Source organism: Bombina bombina, chromosome 6 (genome assembly GCF_027579735.1).
Source record: "Bombina bombina isolate aBomBom1 chromosome 6, aBomBom1.pri, whole genome shotgun sequence".
NCBI lineage: Eukaryota > Metazoa > Chordata > Amphibia > Anura > Bombinatoridae > Bombina > Bombina bombina.
Window position 1 is genome coordinate 885,575,049 of NC_069504.1, and position 23,820 is coordinate 885,598,868.

The 23,820-nt window shown below is 37.7% G+C and overlaps 1 protein-coding gene across 1 annotated transcript in view; it reads left to right on the forward strand.

Annotated features, from left to right (window-relative positions):
• Positions 1-23,820, forward strand: part of LOC128663860 (thialysine N-epsilon-acetyltransferase) — a 125,256-nt gene that overhangs the window by 47,693 nt on the left and 53,743 nt on the right. Inside the window, exon 4 of the mRNA XM_053718407.1 lies at positions 3,105-3,206. Within this exon, the coding sequence (XP_053574382.1) occupies positions 3,105-3,206 (102 nt within the window). The remainder of the gene's footprint in view (positions 1-3,104; positions 3,207-23,820) is intronic.

Genomic DNA, 23,820 nt, shown 5'->3' on the forward strand with positions numbered 1-23,820 from the left:
AGTACACTAACACCCATAACTACCTATTAACCCCTAAACCGAGGCCCTCCCGCCTCGCAAACACTATAATAAAATTTGTAACCCCTAATCTGCCGCTCCGGACATCGCCGCCACTATAATAAACATATTAACCCCTAAACCGCCACACTCCCGCCTCGCAAACACTAGTTAAATAATATTAACCTCTAATCTTCTGCCCCTAACATCGCCGCCACCTACATTATATTTATTAACCCCTAAACGGCCGCCCCCAATGTCGCCGCAACCTACCTACACTTATTGACCCCTAATCTGCTGCCCCCAACGTCGCCGCCACTATACTAAATGATTAACCCCTAAACCTAAGTCTAACCGTAACCCTAACACCCCCTAACTTTAAATATAATTTTAATAAATCTAAAGAAAATTACTATCATTAACTACATTATGCCTATTTAAAACTAAATACTTACCGATAAAATAAACCCTAAGCTAGCTACAATATAACTAATAGTTACATTAGCTCTTTTTCCTGTAAAAAAAAATACAAACACCCCCCCAACAGTAAAACCCACCACCCACACAACCAACCCCCTAACTAAAATTCTAACCAAAAAACCCTAAGCTCCCCATTGCCCTGAAAAGGGCATTTGTATGGGCATTGCCCTTAAAAGGGCATTTAGCTCTATTGCAGGCCCAAAGCCCTAACCTAAAAAATAAACCCACCCAATACACCCTTAATAAATCCTAACACTAATCCCCGAAGATTCATTTACCGGGAGAAGTCTTCATCCAAGTGGCAAGATGTCCTCAATGAAGCCGGCAGAAGTGGTCCTCCAGACGGGCAGAAGTGGTCCTCCAGATAGGCAGAAGTCTTCAACCAGATGGCATTTTCTATCTTCATAATTCCGGCGTGGAGCGGGTCCATCTTCAAGACATCCGAAGCAGAGCATCCTCTTCTAACGAAGTCTTCTTGCTGAATGAATATCTCTTAGTTAATGATAGTAATGAATGATAGTAATTTTATTTAGATTTATTTAAATTATATTTCAATTAGGGGGTGTTAGGGTTAGGGTTAGACTTAGGTTTAGGGGTTAATAAATTTAATATAGTGGCGGCAGATTAGGGGTTAATAAGTGTAGGTAGGTTGCTGCAACATTGGGGGCGGCAGATTAGGGGTTAATAAATATAATGTAGGTGTCGGCTATGTCCGGAGCGGCAGATTAGGGGTTAATAAGTATAATGCAGGTGTCGGCGATGTCGGGGGCGGCAGATTAGGGGTTAATAAGTGTAAGATTAGGGGTGTTTAGACTCGGGGTTCATGTTAGGGTGTTAGGTGTAAACATAAAATGTGCTTCCCCATAGGAATCAATGGGGCTGGGTTACTGAGATTTACGCTGCTTTTTGGCAGGTGTTAGACTTTTTCTCAGCAGGCTCTCCCCATTGATGTCTATGGGGAAATTGTGCACAAGCACGTACGACCAGCTCACCGCTGACTTAAAGGGGCATGACACCCACATTTTTTCTTTCATGATTTAGAAAGAGAATGCAATTTTAAACATTTTTTTAATTTACTTATATTATCTAATTTGTTTTATTCTCTTGATATTCTTTGCTGAAAAGCATATCTAGATATGCTCAGTAGCTGCTGATTGGTTGCTGCACATAGAAGCCTCGTGTGATTGGCTCACCATGTGCATTGCTTTTTCTTCATCTAAGGATATCTAAAAAATGAAGCAAAATATATAATAGAAATAAATAGTAATGTTGTTTAAATTTCTATTCTCTATCTGAATCATGAAAGAAAGATTTTGGGTTTAGTGGCCATTTAAGCAGCGCTGGTATTGGAGTGCGGTATGGAGCACAATTTTGTTCTACGCTCACTTCTTGCCTTTTAACGCCGGGTTTGTAAAAACCTGTAATACCAGCGCTGCAGGTAAGTGAGCGGTGAGAAAAAACTGCTCGTTAGCACCGCACAGCTCCTAATGTAAAACTCGTAATCTGGCCGTAAGACTCCTAGAAAATAAAGATAAAGTTGCTATTCGTACAAAGTGTATGGATGTGATGTGAAAACAGGCAAAAATTTATATATTTATATATGACCTCTTTTATGTGTAAGATTTCTGTTTTTAATTCTGGATTACAATAAAGTTGGCCAATTTAGCAGCTGGTAGCGGATCTTTTTTCTTTATATCATGTGGGTCATGTAACACAACTAGAGATGTAAATGGCAGGAACACCCACTAACAAAACACTAGAAAAGACAGGTGAAGCGAGCCTTAATGAATTTCATACATGGTCTAGCCTTAACAACTCAGCAGCTTAGCAAGTGTTATGTGTTTGCATGAGTGATTTTAGTGTTAACTTCACTATAAAGTTGTACAGTGTTTATTTCACCAGGGACATCAGCTATTAAGTACACTAAGCATGCTCAGAAGACAGCTCCCTTAAAGGACCAGTAAATACAGTAGATTTGCATAATCAACAAATGCATGATAACAAGGCAATGCAATAGCACTTAGTCTGCAAGTCAAATGAGTAGTTGTTTTTTTCTGACAAATTTCAGTTATGTCTATTTCCACTCCTACTGCATCATGTGACAGCCATCAGCCAATCACAAATGCATATACATATATTCTGTGAATTCTAGCACATGCTCAGTAGGAGCTGGTGACTAAAAAAGTGTAAATATAAGCAGACTGTGCACATTTTGTTAATGAAAGTAAATTGAAAAGTTGTTTAAAATTGCATGCTCTATCTGATTCATGAAAGTTTAATTTTGACTTGAGTGTCCCTTTAACTATTGCCACCATTTTTACTTTGAAGTAGGATGTGACTAGCTCCTTAATGGAATGTTTAGGAGTTATTCCGTGGATTCTCCATGTTTTGTGAGGAATTTGTCTTGTTTTTGAAGCATCACAGTAATTGTCTAAATAGTTATCCCACTGATGTACTGACAATGCCTATGACAGTCTTCTATAAAGAGCATACTTTAGTAGACCACACTGAAGACTACAAGTCTCAAATAATTAATTATACAATGATTTTATGTTTAGGGTGTTTGGATTTATATGCTACGTATACTTATAGTCGTATGTAAAATGAATATATTTTGTATATTACAGGATCAATGCTAGTTGGCTATGCTCTGTCCTATTATACTTACAGTACCTGGAAGGGGAGGTCTCTTTATCTGGAAGATATATATGTCATGCCGGAACATAGAGGTATATATAAATGCTTTACTGTACATGAAAACTTTTAAAGACACTTGAATATAAATTGCTCTTCAATTACATTTACTAATCAAAGGTGTATTTTGATGTTGTGCTGATATAGGAAGAAAAAGATCTTGCTCTTTGCCACCCCTATCCATTTTTTTTATAACCGTTGCCTTATATATATTTTTCACAATTTAACAGTAATTAACTTCTACCTGCCAGACATACTCAGATCAGTGGTTATTCCCTTCTTGCAGCCACATTCAAAGAAGTATTTAATCACTTGTGAGCCACATATGGAGCAATAATAACTCCTTGTCTATTACATAAATAGCATAGATAGCCCTTTGATGAGTCACAGACAGAGAATTATCTTTAACCCCTTAGTGACCAGACCATTTTTCAATTTTCTTACCCTTAAGGACCAGGCTATTTTTAAATTTCTGCTGTGTTTGTGTTTAGCTGTAATTTTCCTCTTACTCATTTACTGTACCCACACATATAATATACTGTTTTTCTTGCCATGAAATGGACTTTCTAAAGATACCATTATTTCTTTCCTAAGATATGGAGAGTTCACATCGTCATTCCAATTACTAGTGGGAATATCACTCCTGGCCAGCAGGAGCAGGCAAAGAGCACCACAGCAAAGCTGTTAAGTGTCACTTCCCTACTCATACTCCCCAGTCATTCTCTTTGCCTCTGTCAATGGAGAAGGTGAAGTTTGGAGTCTGAAGAAATTCATTCCTTTTTTGGGGTACTTTTCCCTGCCAGCAAGGATTTGGGTTTAGCTGAGTCCACGTTAATCTCTTCAGTAGAGTATTGTGAGGGAGTCCTTGCTTTGTTTCCTAACATATTGCTGCCTTAGTTATAGAAAGCCAGAGTTGATTACTCTGTTCTTTCTTTTTTCTATAGGTCTCTGTAAGGAATATGTGTCCTTTCACGCCTTGTGAGCTGTCTTCCTGCCGGACAGCTAGACTGCAGGTAAGTGCTTTTTGTCTTCTAGGTGTTGGAGACTTGCTAGTTAATACTGCAGAAAGAAAAATGGGACATTATTAATTTTTATATTCTTATACAGCTCAGGCAGACGTTTACTTCAGTTGGACTCAGCAGTTAGAACGTGCGCTTTTAAGTTAGATGTGCAGTTCCTGCTGAAGCCAGTTATGTGACTCTCTTCTGATCCGGAGTGGTGTTGTGGTTTCTGTGTATTGCCGATAATGGCTTTTTGAAGGAGTAGTTTGTGAGCTGTGCAAACAATTGTGTAGTATGGTAGGGCACCTCAGAGGTGTAGAGGTCCTGCAATATTGATTTCTGTGTGGGGAAATTTAAATTGATATTGTACATTGTTCTGAGGACCGAAGATTTGTCTTAAAGTGACAGAAATCTGTTGGAATTTTTTTTAATTTTCTTTTATTTCTGAATTTTGTTTTGTTTTGTGAAACATAGACATGGACCAAGCTTCTGTTTCTTGTGATAGATGCTTATTATGCCTAGAGAATCAAATTGTTTTGCCTATACAATTTTGTGCTACATGTTTAGCTAGAATATTAGAGTGTAAAGATAAATTATTGCCCTCTGTGCCGAATGTCTCTCAGGATGATGCTGTTCAGGCAATGCCACAGTTTTCTCCTTAGACGTCCCAAACCTCAATGGCATCACATATAGTACCTTGCAGTTCCTCTCAGCCTCCTGGAGGAGTTTATTTTCCTGCAGATTTTGCTGCACAGGTATCTTCTGCGGTATCTGCAGCATTATCTGCTTTTCCTATGTTGGGGAAAAGCAAGAGGAAAATTAAACATTTTCCAGATAATAAAGTATCTGTCGCATCTGCTGATATGCAGGTTGCCCTTCCTCATAAGTTTGATTAGGAGGATACGTCGGTAGCCTCTGAGGGTGAAATCTCAGATTCGTACAGTATCATTTCTTCATCTGATAATGAAGAAGTAAACTTCAGATTTAAGCTTGAACATCTTCGTGTACGGTAAAGGAGGTATTGGCTACTTTGGACGACTCAGATACTTCTGTCATCGTCAACCTTAAGAAGTCTAGTAAACTTAATAAATACTGTTATGCTCCTTCCTCTGTAAAAGTGTTTCCTGTTCCAGACCGTGTGATGGAGATTATTTCACAGGAATGGGAGAAGCCAGGGATACCTTTCTCCCCGTCTCCCGTCTTTAAAAATGTTTCCTGTTGCTGACTCCATTAAAGATTCATGGTGCACAGTGCCTAAAGTAGAAGGGCCTATTTCTACTCTGGCTAAGAGAACTACGATCCCTATAGAGGATAGCTGCTCCTTTAAGGATCCCATGGACAAAAAGCTGGAGGCTTATTTGAAAAAAAGATGTATGTTCATCAAGGTCTTCAATGGCAACCTGCAGTTTGTATTGCCACAGTAGCAAGTGCGGCATCTTATCGGTGCGACGCCTTGTCTGAATTAATTTTAGTAGAGACTCCGTTGGAGGAGATCCAAGATAGGATTAATGCTCTCAAATACCTTTATTTCTGATGCTAATATGCAAGTTATTAGACTGGGAGCCAAGATGTCTGGCTTCACTGTCTTAGCCCATAGAGCTTTGTGGCTAAAATCTTGGTCAGCTGATGTTACCTCCAAGTCTAAGCTTCTGGCGCTTCCTTACAAGGGTAAGACCTTTTTTGGACCTGGTCTTACAGAAATAATTTCTGATATTACCGGTGGAAAAGGGTCTTTTCTACCTCAAGACAGGAAGAACAGACCTAAAGGACGTCAAAGTAATTTTCGTTCCTTTCATAACTTCAAAGGTCAAAAGTCTTCCTCTCCCTCTTCCAAGCAGGAACAGTACAAGTCTTCTTGGAAGCCCACTCAATCTTGAAATAAGGGGAAACAATAAAAGAAACCCTCAGCTGAGTCTAAGTCAGCATGAAGGGTTGGCCCCCGACCTGGGATCGGATCAAGTCGGGGGCAGACTTTCCATGTTTTGTCAAGTATGGATACAAGATGTCCCAGATCCTTAGGCTGTGGACATAGTATCTCAGGGTTACAAAAAAGAATTCAAAACTTTCCCTCCCAGGGGCAGATTCCACCTCTCAAGATTATCTGCAGACCAGGTAAAAAGGAAGGCATTCTTGAACTGCGTTCATGACCTTTCCTCCCTGGTAGTAAATGTTCCTGTTCCAGTAAGGGAACAGGGTCTAGAATTCTATTGAAATCTGTTTATGGATCCCAAAAAAGAGGGTACATTTCAACCCATTTTAGACCTAAAGGGTTTGTGGCTGTTCTGTTTGGCCTTACTACAGCTCCAAGAATTTTCTCAAAGGTTCTGGGGGCTCTCTTGGCAGTGATCAGGTCTCGGGGAATTGCAGTTGTGCCCTATCTGGATGACATATTGGTTCAGGCGTCATCTTTTCAACAAGCAAACTCTGATACAGAGATCTTGTTGTCTTTTCTACGTTACCACCAATGGAAAGTGAATCTGGAGAAGAGTTTCCTTGTTCCAGCCACAAGGGTGGTTTTCTTAGGAACCATAATAGATTCCCTATCTATGAAAATTTTTCTGACCGAGGTCAGAAAATCCAAGATTCTTGCCTCTCTCTTCAGTGTATGGTTCTGCCATCAGTAGCTCAATGTATGGAGGTAATTGGTCTGATGGTCGCTTCCATGGACATTGTTCCCTTTGCTCGATTCCATTTGAGTGCTCTGCAGTTATGCATGCTTTGACAATGGAACGGAGACCATTAAGATCTGTCTCAGAGGATAGATCTAGACCAGTCAGAAAGAGACTCTCTCCTGTGGTGGCTTGCTCAGGAGCATTTGTCTCAGGGCACATGCTTCTGGAGACCTTCCTGGGTGTTAATGACCATGGACGCCAGCCTGTTAGGCTGGGGAACAGTCTGGGATTCGTTAAATGCTCAGGGACTATGGACTCAGGAGGAGTCTGCTCTTCCAATAAACATCTTGGAGTTGAGAGTGATTTACAATGCTCTGATGGCTTGGCCTCAATTGTCCTTAGAACGGTTTATCAGGTTCCAGTTGGACAACATCACCTCAGTGGCTTACATCAACCACCAGGGAGGAACTCCAGGTTAACCCTTAAGTGGGGGGTGCTGGAGTTGGATCTGATGGCGTCTCGGCAGAATGCCAAGCTTCCAAGGTACGGTCCAAGGTTAAGAGATCCGCAGGCCGCTCTAACAGATGCTCTGGCGGTTCCTTGGGTTTTCGGTCTAGCATACCTGTTTCCTCCGTTTGCGCTCCTTCCATGAGTCATTGCTCGTATCAAACAGGAGAGAGTGTCAGTAATTATAATAGTTCCTGCATGGCCTCACAGGATCTGCTATGCAGACCTAGTAAAGATGTCATCTCTGCCACCTTGGGGGTTGCCTCTGAGGAAGGACCTAACTCGGGGTCCATTCCTCCATCCAAATATTGTTTCTCTGAAGCTGACTGCTTGGAGATTGAACACTTAGTTCTCGCTAAGAGTGGGTTTTCTGAGTCGGTCATTGAGACCATGCTACAGGCTTGCAAGCCTGTTACTTGTCAAATTTACCATGACGAAAATACCTTTATTGGTGTGAATGCAAAGGCTACTCTTCAAGTAGGGTTAGGATTCCTAGGATTTTGTCTTTTCTCCAGGAAGGTCTGGAGAAAGGGTTGTTAGTCAGTTCTCTGAAAGGTCAGATTTCTGCTTCATCTATTCTTTTACATAAGAGTCTGGCAGATGTGCCAGATGTTCAATCTTTTTGTCAGGCCCTGGTCAGAATCAGGCCTGGGCTTAAACCTGTTGCTCCTCCTTGGAGCCTTAAAGGGCCATAATACCCAAATGTTAAAACACTTAAAAGTAATTCAGCATAGCTGTAAAAAGCTGACTATAAAATATCACCTGAACATCTCTATGCAAAAAAGAAAGATATTTTACCTCAAAAGTTCCTCAGTAGCCACATCCCATTGTAAAGGATTTCTAAACAGCATATTAGTATGTCTGTCCTGGGACAGCTGAAGGGATGAGCCTCGTGCACTCTCATGTTATTTCCCTATTCAGTTTAACGGAAGTTTACTATAAAATCTCATCAGAGTTAAGTCAAATCTCATGAGATCACAGTAAAAGAGTTCATGACCTCAGCACTGTTGATGCTGATTGACTGCAGTTCATGTTTTCATTTTTTTTTTTTTACCTGCAGCTGGGAACAGCTGAGTATAACTTTTTACACAGAACTTACTCTGCTGAGCTGAGGAGATTGTGAGGTAAAATATCTTCCTTTTTTTACATAAAGATGCTCAGGTGATATTTTCCTGTCAGTTTTTTACAGTTATACTGCATCAGTTTCAAGTGATTTAGCATATGAGTATTATATCCCTTTAACCTTGTTCTTAAAGTTTTGCAGCAGGTTCCGTTTGAGCCAATGCATTCTATAGATATTAAGTTGTTATCTTGAAAGGTTTTGTTTCTTATTGCTATCTCTTCTGCTCGGAGAGTTTAGGAACTCTCGGCTTTGCAGTGTGATTTGCGTTACCTTATTTTTCATGCAGATAAGGCTGTTCTTCGTACTAAATTGGGTTTTCTTCTAAAAGCGGTTTTGGATAGAAATATTAATCAGGAAATTGTTGTTAGTTTTCTCTGTCCCAATCGTCCTTCTCATAAGGAACGTCTGTTGCATAACTTGGATGTTGTGCGTGCTCTAAAATTCTACCTACAGGCGACTAAGAATTTATGCCAGTCTTCTGCCCTGTTTGTTTGTTTCTCAGGAAACCGTTAGGGTCAGAAGGCTACTGCTACTTCTCTTTTCCTCTGGTTGAGATGTATAATTCATTTTGCTTATGAGACTGCTGGTCAGCAGCCTCCTGAGAGAATTACAGCTCATTCCACTACTAGGGCTCTCTCCTCTTCCTGGGCTTTCAAAAATGAAGCTTCTGTGGAACAGATTTGCAAGGCTGCAACTTGATCCTCTCTGCATACTTTTTCTAAATTTTACAAATTTTATACTTTTGTCTCGGCTGAGGCCTCTTTTGGGAGAAAGGTTCTTCAAGCGGTGGTGCCTTATGTTTGGTCTGCCTGTCTTGTTCTCCCTCCCTATTCATTCCAGTCCACGACCCCATCCATAATTAAGATAGTTTTATTTTTGGCTAAACCTCAGGCACCTCTACACTTGTGTGTTATTCCTTTTCCCATTTCTCTTCGGTCGAATGACTGGGGATTAAGGGGAAGGGGAGTGACACTTAACAGCTTTGCTGTGGTGCTCTTTGCCTCCTCCTGCTGGCCAGGAGTGATATTCCCACTAGTAATTGGAATGACGTTGTGGACTCTCCATATCCGGAAATAAAGAAATGTATCTGGTAAGCATACATTTTGTATATTAATAAGTAATTATATCATATAATTTACTATAATTTTTTTTTATATAAAATATGATGAAAAAAATGGAAAAAAACACTTTCTTTTTTTTTTAGTAGACAATCCAAAGTATTGATCTAGGCCCATTTTGGTATATTTCATGCCACCATTTCACCGCCAAATGCGATCAAATTAAAAAAACGTTGACTCTTTCACTAACTTTTTCATTAACTTTAGCTTTCTCACTGAAATTATTTACAAACAGCTTGTGCAATTATGGCACAAATGGTTGTAAATGCTTCTCTGGGATACCCTTTGTTCAGAAATAGTAGACATATATGACTTTGGCATTACTTTTTGGTAATTAGAAGACCGCTATATGCTGCTGTGCACCACACTTATCCCTAGCAGTGAAGGGGTTAATTAGGTAGCTTGTAAGGTTAATTCTAGCTTTAGTGTAGAGATACGTCTCCCACCTGACACTTCCTACCCCCTGATCCCTCCCTGACCCCTCTCAAACAGCTCTCTTCACTGCCACCTTAAGTAAAGGTTTATGTGTGTGTGTGTGTGTGTGTATATATATATATATATATATATATATATATATATTTTTTTTTTTTTTTTTTTTTTCAGTGTAGGATTCCCCCCCCCTCCAAACAGTTTTTTAACCCTCCCCCCTCTACCTTTTTGCAGCCATGTTGGGTACCAGTACCCATTATGCTAAAAAAATGTATGGGATATACAATCCTACCAGGAGGGGCAAAGTTTCCCAAACCTCAAAATGCCTATAAATACATCCCTCACCACACCCACAATTCAGTTTTACAAACTTTGGCTCCCTATGGAGGTGGTGAAGTAAGTTTGTGCTTGATTTATATGATTTCTTCTATGATAAGCGCTTCTAAGCATTCTGAAGCCCAATTCCTCTCAGAGTACAGTGTTTGTCAGAAGGATGTGAAGAGAGTATCGCCTATTGATTTTATGGTTTTCCTCACGGGAAATCTTTTTAAAGGTTCTCTGTTATCGATCGTAGGGATTCATCTCCTACCTCCCTTTTCAGATGGACGATATACTCTTATATACCATTACCTCTGCTGATACTTTTTCAGTAATGGTTTGGCTATCTGCTATATGTGGATGGGTGTCTTTCGGTAAATATATTTTCATTATTTAAGACACTCTCAGTTTGGTACTTTATGTAGTAAATATAAAGTTTTAAATATATCTATTTTACTTATATTTGCCATGAGTCAGGTCTATGTATATTTCCTTTTACAGACTGTCGGTTTCAGTTTTGGAAGCATGTTTTAGGAAGTTATTTTTCTTAACGGGGGTATAGTCCTTTTTTTCAAATTGACAGTTTTTTCTTTAAATTTCACGGGCAAAATTAGGCTTGCACGGTCGCAAAATGCTGTTCTTTATTGCGTCATTCTTGGCGCAAGAATTTTTTTGCCGCAAAGGTACGTCTTTGATGACGCAAGTTCGTCATTTCCAGCGTCTTTGTTGATGCAGTTTCCTTGCACAAGGTTGCGTCTGTTATGACGCGAGTTGCATCATTTCTGGATGTTGTTGGCGCCAAAAAAATTTCAACTTCCTTTTGCATTGTGCGTCATTCTTGGCGCCAAAAAATTTAGTTTATTTTTCACCCCACTTCCTATATGCCTCTTGCCTTCTATATGCTCAGAGGGCTATGCTGTTTGCATTTTTTCCCATTCCTGAAACTGCCATATAAGGAAATCGTAAATTTTGCTTTAAAAGGACAGTAAACCTAAAATATAACGTTATATAATTCTGCACATAGTGCAGAATTATATAAAATTATATTAGTGCTATCTTTATTAAACCTTATATTCACTTTTAATTTTTTTTTAAATATGCCAGTTTTTCAGACCCGCTCTCTGTACTCTGCTGAGCGGGTCTGTTTTTATTCCACAGCGCATCGGGCCAGCTGTATAGTTAAAGCCTGGCCCGACCGCGCCATAACACTAAGTGCAGCTCGCTCCTGCTGTCAGACAGAGCAGGAGCGAGCTGCACTTAGTATTATGGCGCGGTCGGGCCGGGCTGTGACTATACAGCTGGCCCGATGTGCTGTGGAATAAAAACAGACCCGCTCAGCAGAGTACAGAGAGCGGGTCTGAAAAACTGGCATATTTAAAAAAAATTAAAAGTGAATATAAGGTTTAATAACGATAGCACTAATATAATGTTATATAATTCTGCACTATGTGCAGAATTATATAACATTATATTTTAGGTTTACTGACACTTTAATGGTTTTTCTTTTACATTTTGCAAGATGTCTCACTCTGATCCTGTCTCAGAAGCAACTGTTGGAACCCTGCTGCCTGATCACAGTTCTATCAAAACTAAGTGTATCTGTTGTAAGTTAGCTGAGATTATATCTCCAGCTGTAGTATGTAACAGTTGTCATGATAAGCTTTTGCACGTAGAAAATGTTTCCATCAGTACTAGTACAGTTTCTGTTGTTCCTTCAACATCTAATGTACATGATATCCCTGTTGATATGAAAATTTATATTGCTAATGCGATACAGAAGGCTTTGAGGCCTATTTATCAAGCCTTCAACTGTGCTGCATTCGCCGGCACCAATATGCTCGCTTAACATCGCGGCCGCGGACCTGAATACGCTCTCCTTATTTATTAAAAAAGCTGTCAAAAAGCTGCACAACAAGTATGGGGCGATGAGCAGTGGACTGTTGTTAACTAACAGTCATCGATCTCGATGCTATTCGGCTTTTTCCCAGCTTTATTTATATCCCCACAATAGCACCAAATTACTTTAATCCAATAATCGTGAAGTTTCGGGGTTTTACCCCCAGCTTCAGGCTTGTATAAACAATATACATTCAAGTGTAAACTTATATATACCCTACTCACCCCTTGTGAAGCATTACCGTTAATCACCTTTTGTGTGAACTCCAGCGGCAATCACCCGGCGCATTGCTTGCGTCATCAATAGGCGCCGTCCGTTGCCTAGCAACCAGCCACCGGTTACATTCTATTAATCAGCTGTTGTTACAACTTAAGTGTTCATCATTTATCCTTTTTACTTATCCCACGTAAATCACCTTGTGCATGAGCTCCAGCGGCAGTCATCCGGCCCATTGCTTGCATCATCAATAGGCACCGTCCATTGCCTAGCGACTAGCTACATTCTATCAATCAGCTGTTGTTTTACAACCAAAGTGTCTATATTATATCGTGTTACTTAACCCACTAAAACAAAAAAGTATACAGAGGTTAAAAACAAGACAAGTATGTCACATATTTCATCCTGCTATAAACAGCTATACCCTATACTCATCTAATGGCTATAGGGTATTAAAGGCTCTTAACCTGTATTTAAATAGGAGAGTTCAAAAAAATCGATTTTAATAATATCCTCTATAACCTCATTATTAAATAACGCTAATCTAGGGGACAAAAATTATGAAACTAAAAAGAAACTATGTAGAAATCATGTGAGATTACATCAGAATAAGACTATGGGGGTAGTTATCAAGCCGTCTACTTTTCTGGCTTCGCCGGCCCAATACGCCCGCCTAAGCTAGCCTCACATCGCCGCAGCGGACCTGAAAAAATACGCCTGTTATCAAATAAAGCTGTCAAAAAGCCGCGGGGCGATGAGCAGCGGACTGTGAGAGTTATCACTCATCCGATCTCGCTGCCCTTCGGCTTTTTCCCAGCTTTATTGCTAGCCTGTCACTAAGCACTCACACTAAACTACACTGTTCTACCCCCTATACCGGCGCCCCCGGAGCCTCCCGCAACTCAATAAAGTTACTAACCACTAAACCGCCGCTCCTAGACCCTGCCGCAACTCTTATAAATGTATTAACCCCTAAACCGCCGCTCCTAGACCCTGCCTCAACTCTTATAAATGTATTAACCCCTAAACCGCCGCTCCCGGAGCCCACCGCCACCTACATTATACCTAGTAACCCCTATCCTGCCCCCCCTACACCGTCGCCCTCTATTATAAAATTATTAACCCCTATCCTGCTGATCCCGCACCTCTCCGCAACTAAATAAATAGTTTAACCCCTAAACCGCCGCTCCCTGAACCCGCCGCAACCTATATTAAACCTATTAACCCCTATCCTGCCCCCCCTACACCGTCGCCACCTATAATAAATTTAATAACCCCTAATCTGCCCCCCCTACACCGTCGCCACCTATAATAAATTTATTAACCCCTAATCTGCCCCCCACTACACCGCCGCCACTGTAATAAAATTATTAACCCCTAAACTTAAGTCTAACCCTAACCCTAACCCTAACGCCCCCCTAACTTAAATATTAATTAAATAAATCTAAATAAATTAACTCTTATTAACTAAATGAATCCTATTTAAAACTAAATACTTACCTTTAAAATAAACCCTAATATAGCTACAATATAAATAATAATTATATTCTAGCTATTTTAGGATTTATTTTTATTTTACAGGTACCTTTCAATTTATTTTAACCAGGTACAATAGCTATTAAATAGTTATTAACTATTTAATAGCTTACCTAGCTAAAATAAAGAGAAATGTACCTGTTAAATAAATCCTAACCTAAGTTACAATTACACCTAACACTACACTATACTTTAATAAATTATTCCTATTTAAAAATAAATACTTACCTGTAAAATAAACCCGAAGATAGCTACAATATAATTAATAATTATATTGTAGCTATCTTAGGATTTATATTTATTTTACAGGTAACTTTGTATTTATTTTAGCTAGTTAGAATAGTTATTAAATAGTTATTAACTATTTAATAACTACCTAGCTAAAAGAAATACAAAATTACCTGTAAAATAAATCCTAACTTAAGTTACAATTAAACCTAATACTACACTATCATTAAATTAATTAAATAAACTACCTACAAATAACTACAATTAAATACAATTACATAAACTAACTAAAGTACAAAAAATAAAAAAAGCTAAGTTACAAAAAATAAAAAAATAAGTTACAAACATGTTAAAAATATTACAACAATTTTAAGCTACTTACACCTAATCTAAGCCCCCTAATAAAATAACAAACCCCCCCAAATAAAAAAATGCCCTACCCTATTCTAAATTAAATAAATTTCAAAGCTCTTTTACCTTACCAGCCCTTAAAAGGGCCATTTGTGGGGGCATGCTGATCGGAACAGCCAATAGAATGCGAGCTCAATCAGATTTTTCCAATAGAATGCGAGCTCAATCAGATTTTTCCTACCTTAATTCCGATTGGCTGATAGAATCCTATCAGCCAATCGGAATTGAGGGGACGCCATCTTGGATGACGTCCCTTAAAGGAGCCGTCATTCATCGTAGTCCGTCGGTGAAGAAGGTGGTTCCGCGTCGGCGGAAGGAAGATTCAAGACCCGGCTTGGAAGATGACTTTGCCCGGATAGAAGACCTCTTCAGCGCCTCTTTGAAGATGACATCGGCCGGATCGAAGACTTTTCTTCAGCGCCGCCTGGATGATGACTTCATCGGATGGAAGATTTCTTCAGCGCCGCTTGGAGGATCACTTCTGCCGCTCCGGATGTCCTCTTCAGTTCCATCGGTGGCTCGGCTGAGTGAAGACCACTAAAGGTAGGATGATCTTCAGGGGATTAGTGTTAGGTTTTTGTAAGGGGGGTTTGGGTTAGATTAGGGGTATGTGGGTGGTGGGTTTTAATGTTGGGGGGGTTGTATTTTTCATTTACAGGCAAAAGAGCTGTTTTCTTTGGGGCATGCCCCCACAAATGGCCCTTTTAAGGGCTGGTAAGGTAAAAGAGCTTTGAAATTTATTTAATTTAGAATAGGGTAGGGCATTTTTTTTATTTTGGGGGGGTTTGTTATTTTATTAGGGGGCTTAGATTAGGTGTAAGTAGCTTAAAATTGTTGTAATATTTTTAACATGTTTCTAACTTATTTTTTTATTTTTTGTAACTTAGCTTTTTTTATTTTTTGTACTTTAGTTAGTTTATGTAATTGTATTTAATTGTAGTTATTTGTAGGTAGTTTATTTAATTAATTTAATGATAGTGTAGTATTAGGTTTAATTGTAACTTAAGTTAGGATTTATTTTACAGGTTATTTTGTATTTCTTTTAGCTAGGTAGTTATTAAATAGTTAATAACTATTTAATAACTATTCTAACTAGCTAAAATAAATACAAAGTTACCTGTAAAATAAATATAAATCCTAAGATAGCTACAATATAATTATTAATTACATTGTAGCTATCTTAGGGTTTATTTTACAGGTAAGTATTTAGTTTTAAATAGGAATAATTTATTAAAGTATAGTGTAGTGTTAGGTGTAATTGTAACTTAGGTTAGGATTTATTTAACAGGTACATTTCTCTTTATTTTAGCTAGGTAAGCTATTAAATAGTTAATAACTATTTAATAGCTATTGTACCTAGTTAAAATAAATTGAAAGGTACCTGTAAAATAAATATAAATCCTAAGATAGCTAGAATATAATTATTATTTATATTGTAGCTATATTAGGGTTTATTTTAAAGGTAAGTATTTAGTTTTAAATAGGATTCATTTAGTTAATAAGAGTTAATTTATTTAGATTTATTTAATTAATATTTAAGTTAGGGGGGCGTTAGGGTTAGGGTTAGACTTAGGTTTAGGGGTTAATAATTTTATTACAGTGGCGGCGGCGTAGTGGGGGGCAGGATAGGGGTTAATAAATTTATTATAGGTGGCGACGGTGTAGGGGGGGCAGGATAGGGGTTAATACATTTAATATAGGTTGCGGCGGGTTCAGGGAGCGGCGGTTTAGGGGTTAATACATTTATTATAGTTGCGGTGGGCTCCGGGAGCGGCGGTTTAGGGGTTAATATGTATAGAGTAGCTTGCGGTGGGCTCCGGGAGCGGCGGTTTAGGGGGTAATAACTTTATTTAGTTGCGGCGGTGTAGGGGGGACAGATTAGTGGTGTTTAGACTCGGGGTACATGTTAGGGTGTTAGGTGTAGACAGCTCCCATAGAAATCAATGGGATGTCTGTCAGCAGCGAACTTGTACTTTCGCTATGGTCAGACTCCCATTGATTCCTATGGGATCCGCCGCCTCCAGGGGTAGCGGATTGAAAACCCGGTACGCTGGGCCGTAAAAGTGCCGAGCGTACCTGCTAGTTTTTTGATAACTAGCAAAAGTAGTGAGAATGTGCCGCACTTGTGTGCGGAACATCTGGAGTGACGTAAGAATCGATCTGTGTCGGACTGAGTCCGGCGGATCGATGCTTACGTCACAAAATTCTACTTTTGCCGGTCTCGAGCCTTTGATAACTAAGGCGTATCAGCATCGCCACAAATACAATGCGGAATTCCAGCGTATTTGAGGTTGACGGCTTGATAACTAGGCCCCTATATAACCAATGAGCCATAACATAGTAACATAGTAGATGAGGTTGAAAAAAGACCGAAGTCCATCAAGTTCAAAATATTGAAAACTGAAAAACATTAAGGCTCAATATTAGAAGATCTTTTTAGACCATTTTAGATACAAAGTTTAGAGGTATATTTCCAATTGGAAAATCAAAAGTACATAATAATAATTGTGGTAATTGTATCACAATATTTCTGGGTTATCAGAAGTTAAAGAAAGCAATGCCATTCGATTTTAGTATTCAGGCCCTTTGGGATCAAGGTTTCCAGTTCAAATGTCCATCTGGCCTCTATCTGCATATGGACTTTATTTCTATCACCTCCCCTATATAAGGGGGCACCTGGTCGATTATAGTGTAGCGTAGGTCAGCTACATTATGGCCACTTTGTAAAAAGTGGCGTGCCACTGGTTGGTCCGATTCTTGATGGCCATGCGGGTCGCACTCCTATGATTTGCCATCCTGGTTCTTAAATCGTCACTAGTTTTTCCTACATAGAATAAACTGCACAGACAATGTAGTAGATAGACCACATGATTAGTGGTGCATATTACCCTATGTCTATGAAAGTACATCTTTCTATTTCTAGGGTGATGAAAGAAACGACCTGTTAACATTCCATTACATGTAGTGCATCCGCTACATTTGTAGCAACCTGGTTTAACTTCTTCTAACCATGTTTTAGAACTGTAACAATGTACAGATCTATCTTCTGCAGTATATCTTTTAGAGATCTCCCCCGTCTGTAGCCTATTCTCGGGGTTCCCATCTCCTTAAAAGAAAGTGATTCTTCAATGCTGAGTGTCCTCCAGTTTTCTCTGAGAATATCTGTGAACTTATTTTTATCAGCAGAATATGTAGTGGCCAGAGTCATCTTTTCCATATCATTATTTTTCAATTTCTCTATTTTATTAGTACCTCTTTCAACAGCTGATATATGTTGCTAGAGTAGTTGATTATGGTATCCTCTCTGTAAGAAACAATTTCTCATTTCTTCTGTTTGTATATCTACTATTCCTTGTTAGTATTATTTCTCTTAACCCTGACAAATTGTGATTTGGGGAAAACCCTTTTCAGGGCAGGTGGGTGGCAGCTAGATGTATCTAAGAGTGAATTCCTATCGGTAGGTTTCTACATAGTTTCTTTTTAGTTTCATAATTTTTTGTCCACTAGATTAGCATTCTGTAATAATGAGGTTAGAGAGGATATTATTAAAATAGATTTTTAGAGCTCTCCTATTTAAATACAGGTTAAGAGCCTTTAATACCCTATAGCCGTTAGATGAGTATGGTATAGCTGTTTATAGCAGGATGAAATATGTGACATACTTGTCTTGTTTTTAACCTCTGTATACGTTTGTGTTTTAATGGGTTAAGTAACATGATATAATATAGACACTTTGGTTGTAAAACAACAGCTGATTGATAGAATGTAGCCGGTGGCCGGTGGCTAGGCAAAGGACGGCGCCTATTGATGACGCAAGCAATGTGCTGGGTGACTGCCGCTGGAGCTCATGCACAAGGTGATTTACGTGGGATAAGTAACATGATACATTATGGACACTTAAGTTGTAACAACAGCTAATTAATAGAATGTAACGGGTGGCTGGTTGCTAGGCAACAGATGGCGCCTATTGAATAAAGTAATTTCGTGTTCAAAATCCGGAGAGGGCCTGCTTTTTGTGCTGGATTATATATATATATATATATATATATATATATATATATATATATATATATATATATATATATATATATATATATATATATAATATACAGTATATATAATGCACTCGCCAGCAGATACACATGTAATGGACTTACCCCAGTTTTGCTTTTAAACATTACTGTGTATCTGCTGGCGAGTGTCAGGTTTTCTGTGTGTTGTGTTGATAATGTTTGTAATGTAATGTTTGTAATACCCAGGTTATTAGAGTAAATTTTAGTATCTATATTTATAAAACATACCTGGGTTGTGTCAGAGCACCTGTGTCTCCTGTTGCTAATACACTGATCTTACACATCTAAATTAAGCAGCTACACAGTTCTATATTGTACACTGTCTTACCTATATACGTATACAGTACATGGATGATACACATATGCCAAGGAAATGTGTGTCCATATAAAGATTGTCTAATCTTACACATCCATATTCTTGGAATAATATTTATTACCTTCATAAATCGCATTGAACTAGGATAATAGACAGATCACCCAAATGACACTACTGGAGTGTTGTACATTTGTTATTTTTTCTTTCTGTATTGCCATGGCTGAAATGTCTGCTCTTACATAAACTAGTATACAAAAATAGAACGTTTTTGGAACTTTATTAACAAACACCTCTGATATTTAAAAATTACAATTTTTAATTATTATGCAAATATGGACATAACCACTAGAGTGCAGCACAGTCATGAGATTTTCCTATGAAACATACCCATGAGAATTGCAACTCATGTATGTAAAAACTGCAAAAAAAAATATGCCAGATAAATTGAAAACATAAAATCAACTTGGAATTGCATTGGGGAAAAAAATATTTTGTAAAATAACCTACCATGTTAGTAATTTTGGTATTCAGAAGCACACTATCTTAACACTGGAGGGAAAGTCCCATGTATAGTGTAGGTCTCTCAGAGAAGACTACAATTTATTGCTGCACAATTCACTGCGGAACTACCATTGGTGCAGCAGGTGCAATGGCTCCAGGGAGCACAAAGCAACCAGTCTATGCATAGGGATGTGCCATTATCTGTGTATAGATATTCATCATCTTTATACTGTGCAGCGTGTTCACTATTTGTGCATAGATATTCAGTCACTATACTGCACAGCATGGTCATCAGAGTATACATACTCATCATATTTATATTGATCATTGCACTCATCAGGCTATAGTGTATAGAAGCTCACATGATTATATAGCACAGCGCTCAGTGCCAGTGTATAAATACTCATTATCGTTATAAAATGGAGCATGCTCATTATCAGTTTGTGTTGTATGTATGTATGTGTTTGTGTGTGTGTATATATTTATATATATATATATATATATATATATATATATATATATATATACAGGCAAAAAATTGGTGTATGCGCACTCTCACCAACGTTCAACAACTACCAGGGTGCTGTACGGTGTATGATAGAAAAGCAAAAAAGAAGCACTCACTGGATTTTCATCAAAAAGTGACCAGAAACAAACTACATTAAATTTCTGGTCACTTTTTGATGAAAATCCAGTGAGTGCTTCTTTTTTGCTTTTATATATATATATATATATATATATATATATATATATATATATATATTATATATTATATACATGTGTGTGTGTTGTATGTATGTGTTTGTGTGTGTATGTATGTATGTATATATATATATATATATGTGTGTGTGTGTGTGTATGTATATACATATATAATGGACAGGGGCATCTCCAGGGTTTTCTTATGCTTGCCAAAGGCCTACTGGTGTTTTTTGTGGGTGGGGCTGCGACAGTCATGTGGGCCTGGCATTTCATGAGCGTGTCTGGCCATTCCATGCGTGGGGTCAGGTGGAGCTATGGGAAACCAGCACAAAGGGGGGTGGTGGGCATATAAGGGCCAATTTTAGATGGAGGGGCACATGGTTTACTGATAATGAAACATTTTGGACTAGATTACAAGCGGAGTGCTAAATATCGATTGCGTGCAAGTAATATTAGAGCTCCTCTTTGTAATGCCAGCAGTGCACACAATATTACAAGTATTACAAGTTAATCGCAATGTTCAAAATTGCTAAGAAGCATTGCACTCATGAGAGCACACACTACCATAGGCTCCTATGGCATCAGAACCTTGCGCGGCAAAGGGGGTAAGTAGCACAGCGATAGGCAGCATTTTTAAATATATATGTATATGAATATATACATATATATTTGTGTTAATATGTGTATATACACATATTAACACATAAATATATATGTACATATTCATATACATATATATTTACATTGCAGTCTATGGGAGCATACAGTTCCCATAGACCGCAATATAAAGGCACTTTTCAGTGCCGTTTTTATCACCCCGACTCCCACCAACTTTAAAGCCCCAAAACTGCCTAGTGCAGTTTTATTTATTAAAAAAAAGCTCCATTTTTTTTTTAAATAAAAAAAACTATAGTGCCTTCTATTTGGAGGGCATTTGGAGCACTAACAGTAGTTTGGATTTTATTTGGGGGGGTTGGTTGTGTGGGTAGTGGGTTTTACTGTTGGGGGGTTGTTTGTATTTTTTTTTTTACAGGTAAAAGAGCTGATTTCTTTGGGGCAATGCCCCGCAAAAGGCCCTTTTAAGGGCTATTGGTAGTTTAGTTTAGCATAGGTTTTTTTTTTATTGGGGGGGGGGGGGCTTTTTTATTTTGATAGGGCTATTAGATTAGGTGTAATTAGTTTAAATATCTGATAATTTCTTTTTTTATTTTGTGTAATTTAGTGTTTTTTTTTTGTAATTTAGGTAATTGTATTTAATTAATGTAATTTATTTAATTGTAGTGTAAGGTTAGGTGTTAGTTTAAGACAGGTTAGGTTTTATTTTACAGGTACATTTGTATTTATTTTAACTAGGTAGTTAGTAAATAGTTAATAACTATTTAGTAACTATTCTACCTAGTTAAAATAAATACAAACTTGCCTGTAAAATAAAAATAAACCCTAAGCTAGCTACAATGTAACTATTAGTTATATTGTAACTAGCTTAGGGTTTATTTTATAGGTAAGTTTTTAGTTTTAAATAGGAATTATTTAGGTAATGATAGTAATTTTTATTTAGATTTATTTTAATTATATTTAAGTTAGGGAATGTTAGGGTTAGACTTAGGTTTAGGGGGTTAATAAATTTAGTATAGTGGCGGTGACGTTGGGGGCGGCATATTAGGGGTTAATAAATGTATGTAGGTGGCGGCCATGTTAGGGACGGCAGATTAGGGGTTAATAATATTTAACTAGTGTTTGTGATGCGAGAGTGCAGCGGTTTAGGGGTTAATATGTTTATTATAGTGGCGGCGATGTCCGGAGCGGCAGATTAGGGGTTAATAATTTTACTTTAGTGTTTGCGATGCGGGAGGGCCTCGGTTTAGGGGTTAATAGGTAGTTTATGGGTGTTAGTGTACTTTTTAGCACTTTAGTTTTATGTTGCAGCTTTGTAGCGTAAAACTCATAACTACTGACTTTAAGTTTACATTATGGATCTTGTCGGTATAGGCTGTACCGCTCACTTTTTGGCCTCCCAGGCAGACTCGTAATACCGGCGCTATGGAAGTCCAATTGAAAAAGGAAGACTCGTAATACCAGCGGTAGTGAAAAAGAGCCTTAACGCTGCTTTTTCACCCATGACGCAAAACTCGTAATCTAGCCGTATGGTTTTATTTTTATTTCACAGGTAAGTTTGTATTTATTTTAACTAGGTAGACTAGTTAGTAAATAGTTATTAACTATTTACTAACTACCTAGTTAAAATAAATACAAACTTACCTGTGAAATAAAACTTAACCTGCCTTACACTAAAACCTAACATTACCAAACATAAAAATAAACTATCATTACAAAAAATAAACAAAATTTTCAAAAAAATAAAGATTAATCCTATTCTAATAACCTTAAAAAAACACCCCAAAATAAAAAACCCTACTCTAGAATAAACTACCAAGGGCACTTAAAAGGGCCTTTAAGGGGCCCTTAAAAGGGCCTTTTGTAGGGCATTGCCCTGAGATAAACAGCTCTTTTACTTTAAAAAAAAAACACCCCCTAAAAATATACATTGCACACAATTACTAAACAAATTATCAAAAATGTAGTGTTTTTTTTTTTGTAATTTAGTTAGTTTTTATTTTTTATAATTAGATACTTTTTGTTCTTTTTAAAATAGCGTTATAATTTTTTTATTGGTATTTTAGTTTTATTTAATTGGTAGTTTAATTTTAGTTTAATAATTATAATAATTTTATTGTTAATTTAAAATATTTTTTTTTTAATTTGACAGGTAAGTTTTTTTTTTTTTTTTGTTTTTTTTTTCCCATTTCAATTATTTTTTTATTTTTTTTTTTATATTAAATTTTTTTTATTGAGAGTTAGTAAACATTACAATGAGGTAATAAGATCACTATACATACAATAAATGACCTGCTACAATACATTAATTGCACAAAGACAATGACACTTGCAGGTATAAAAGAGTTGCATATGTCGCTATGGTGTGTAGAGTATATACCGTAGCTAAATGACCTAAATATTAGTGACCTATAAAATTAAACCCTCTATTTTTGTGCCTCCTATGTGTATATGAGGTCACTTTTGGACCGCCATGGTATCATAAGACAAAGCTAGGAGGAATATATAGTAATATAAGGCCGCTTTTGGACCTTCAAAACATTGGTGAACATAGTGACTATAGATACATATATATATACATGAGATGTAAGAACATGTAGCTAGTATTGTTAAGGGCATAAAAAACAAAAAAAGGATCTATCTTTCAAATGCAGTAAGAATACTCCCATGCCACCATTTTGAGCACAACTCCAGTGTCCAAACAGTACAAGGCGTAGGGGGGGATTTAAATGGCAAATGGGCAATAGGGGGTCAAAGGAAATTTATAAGGGAATATATACCAGAGTCCACTTATATATTGTGGAAACATCTGGTTGATATAAGTAAATACCATGGTATAAAGGCATCTTCTAGTTAAACACTAACAGCAGGTTATATAAGAGCAAACTTAGCCGGGTGGGAGACTTTGGGCTGCTCATAAATATACAATACCCTGGACATGACATACACAAATAAATACACAGGTGTTCTCCATTGACAGAATATACAGAGGCTAGGACAAGCATAGTGGGTGTAACTAAATTCTGGGCTCTTGGTATACATATTT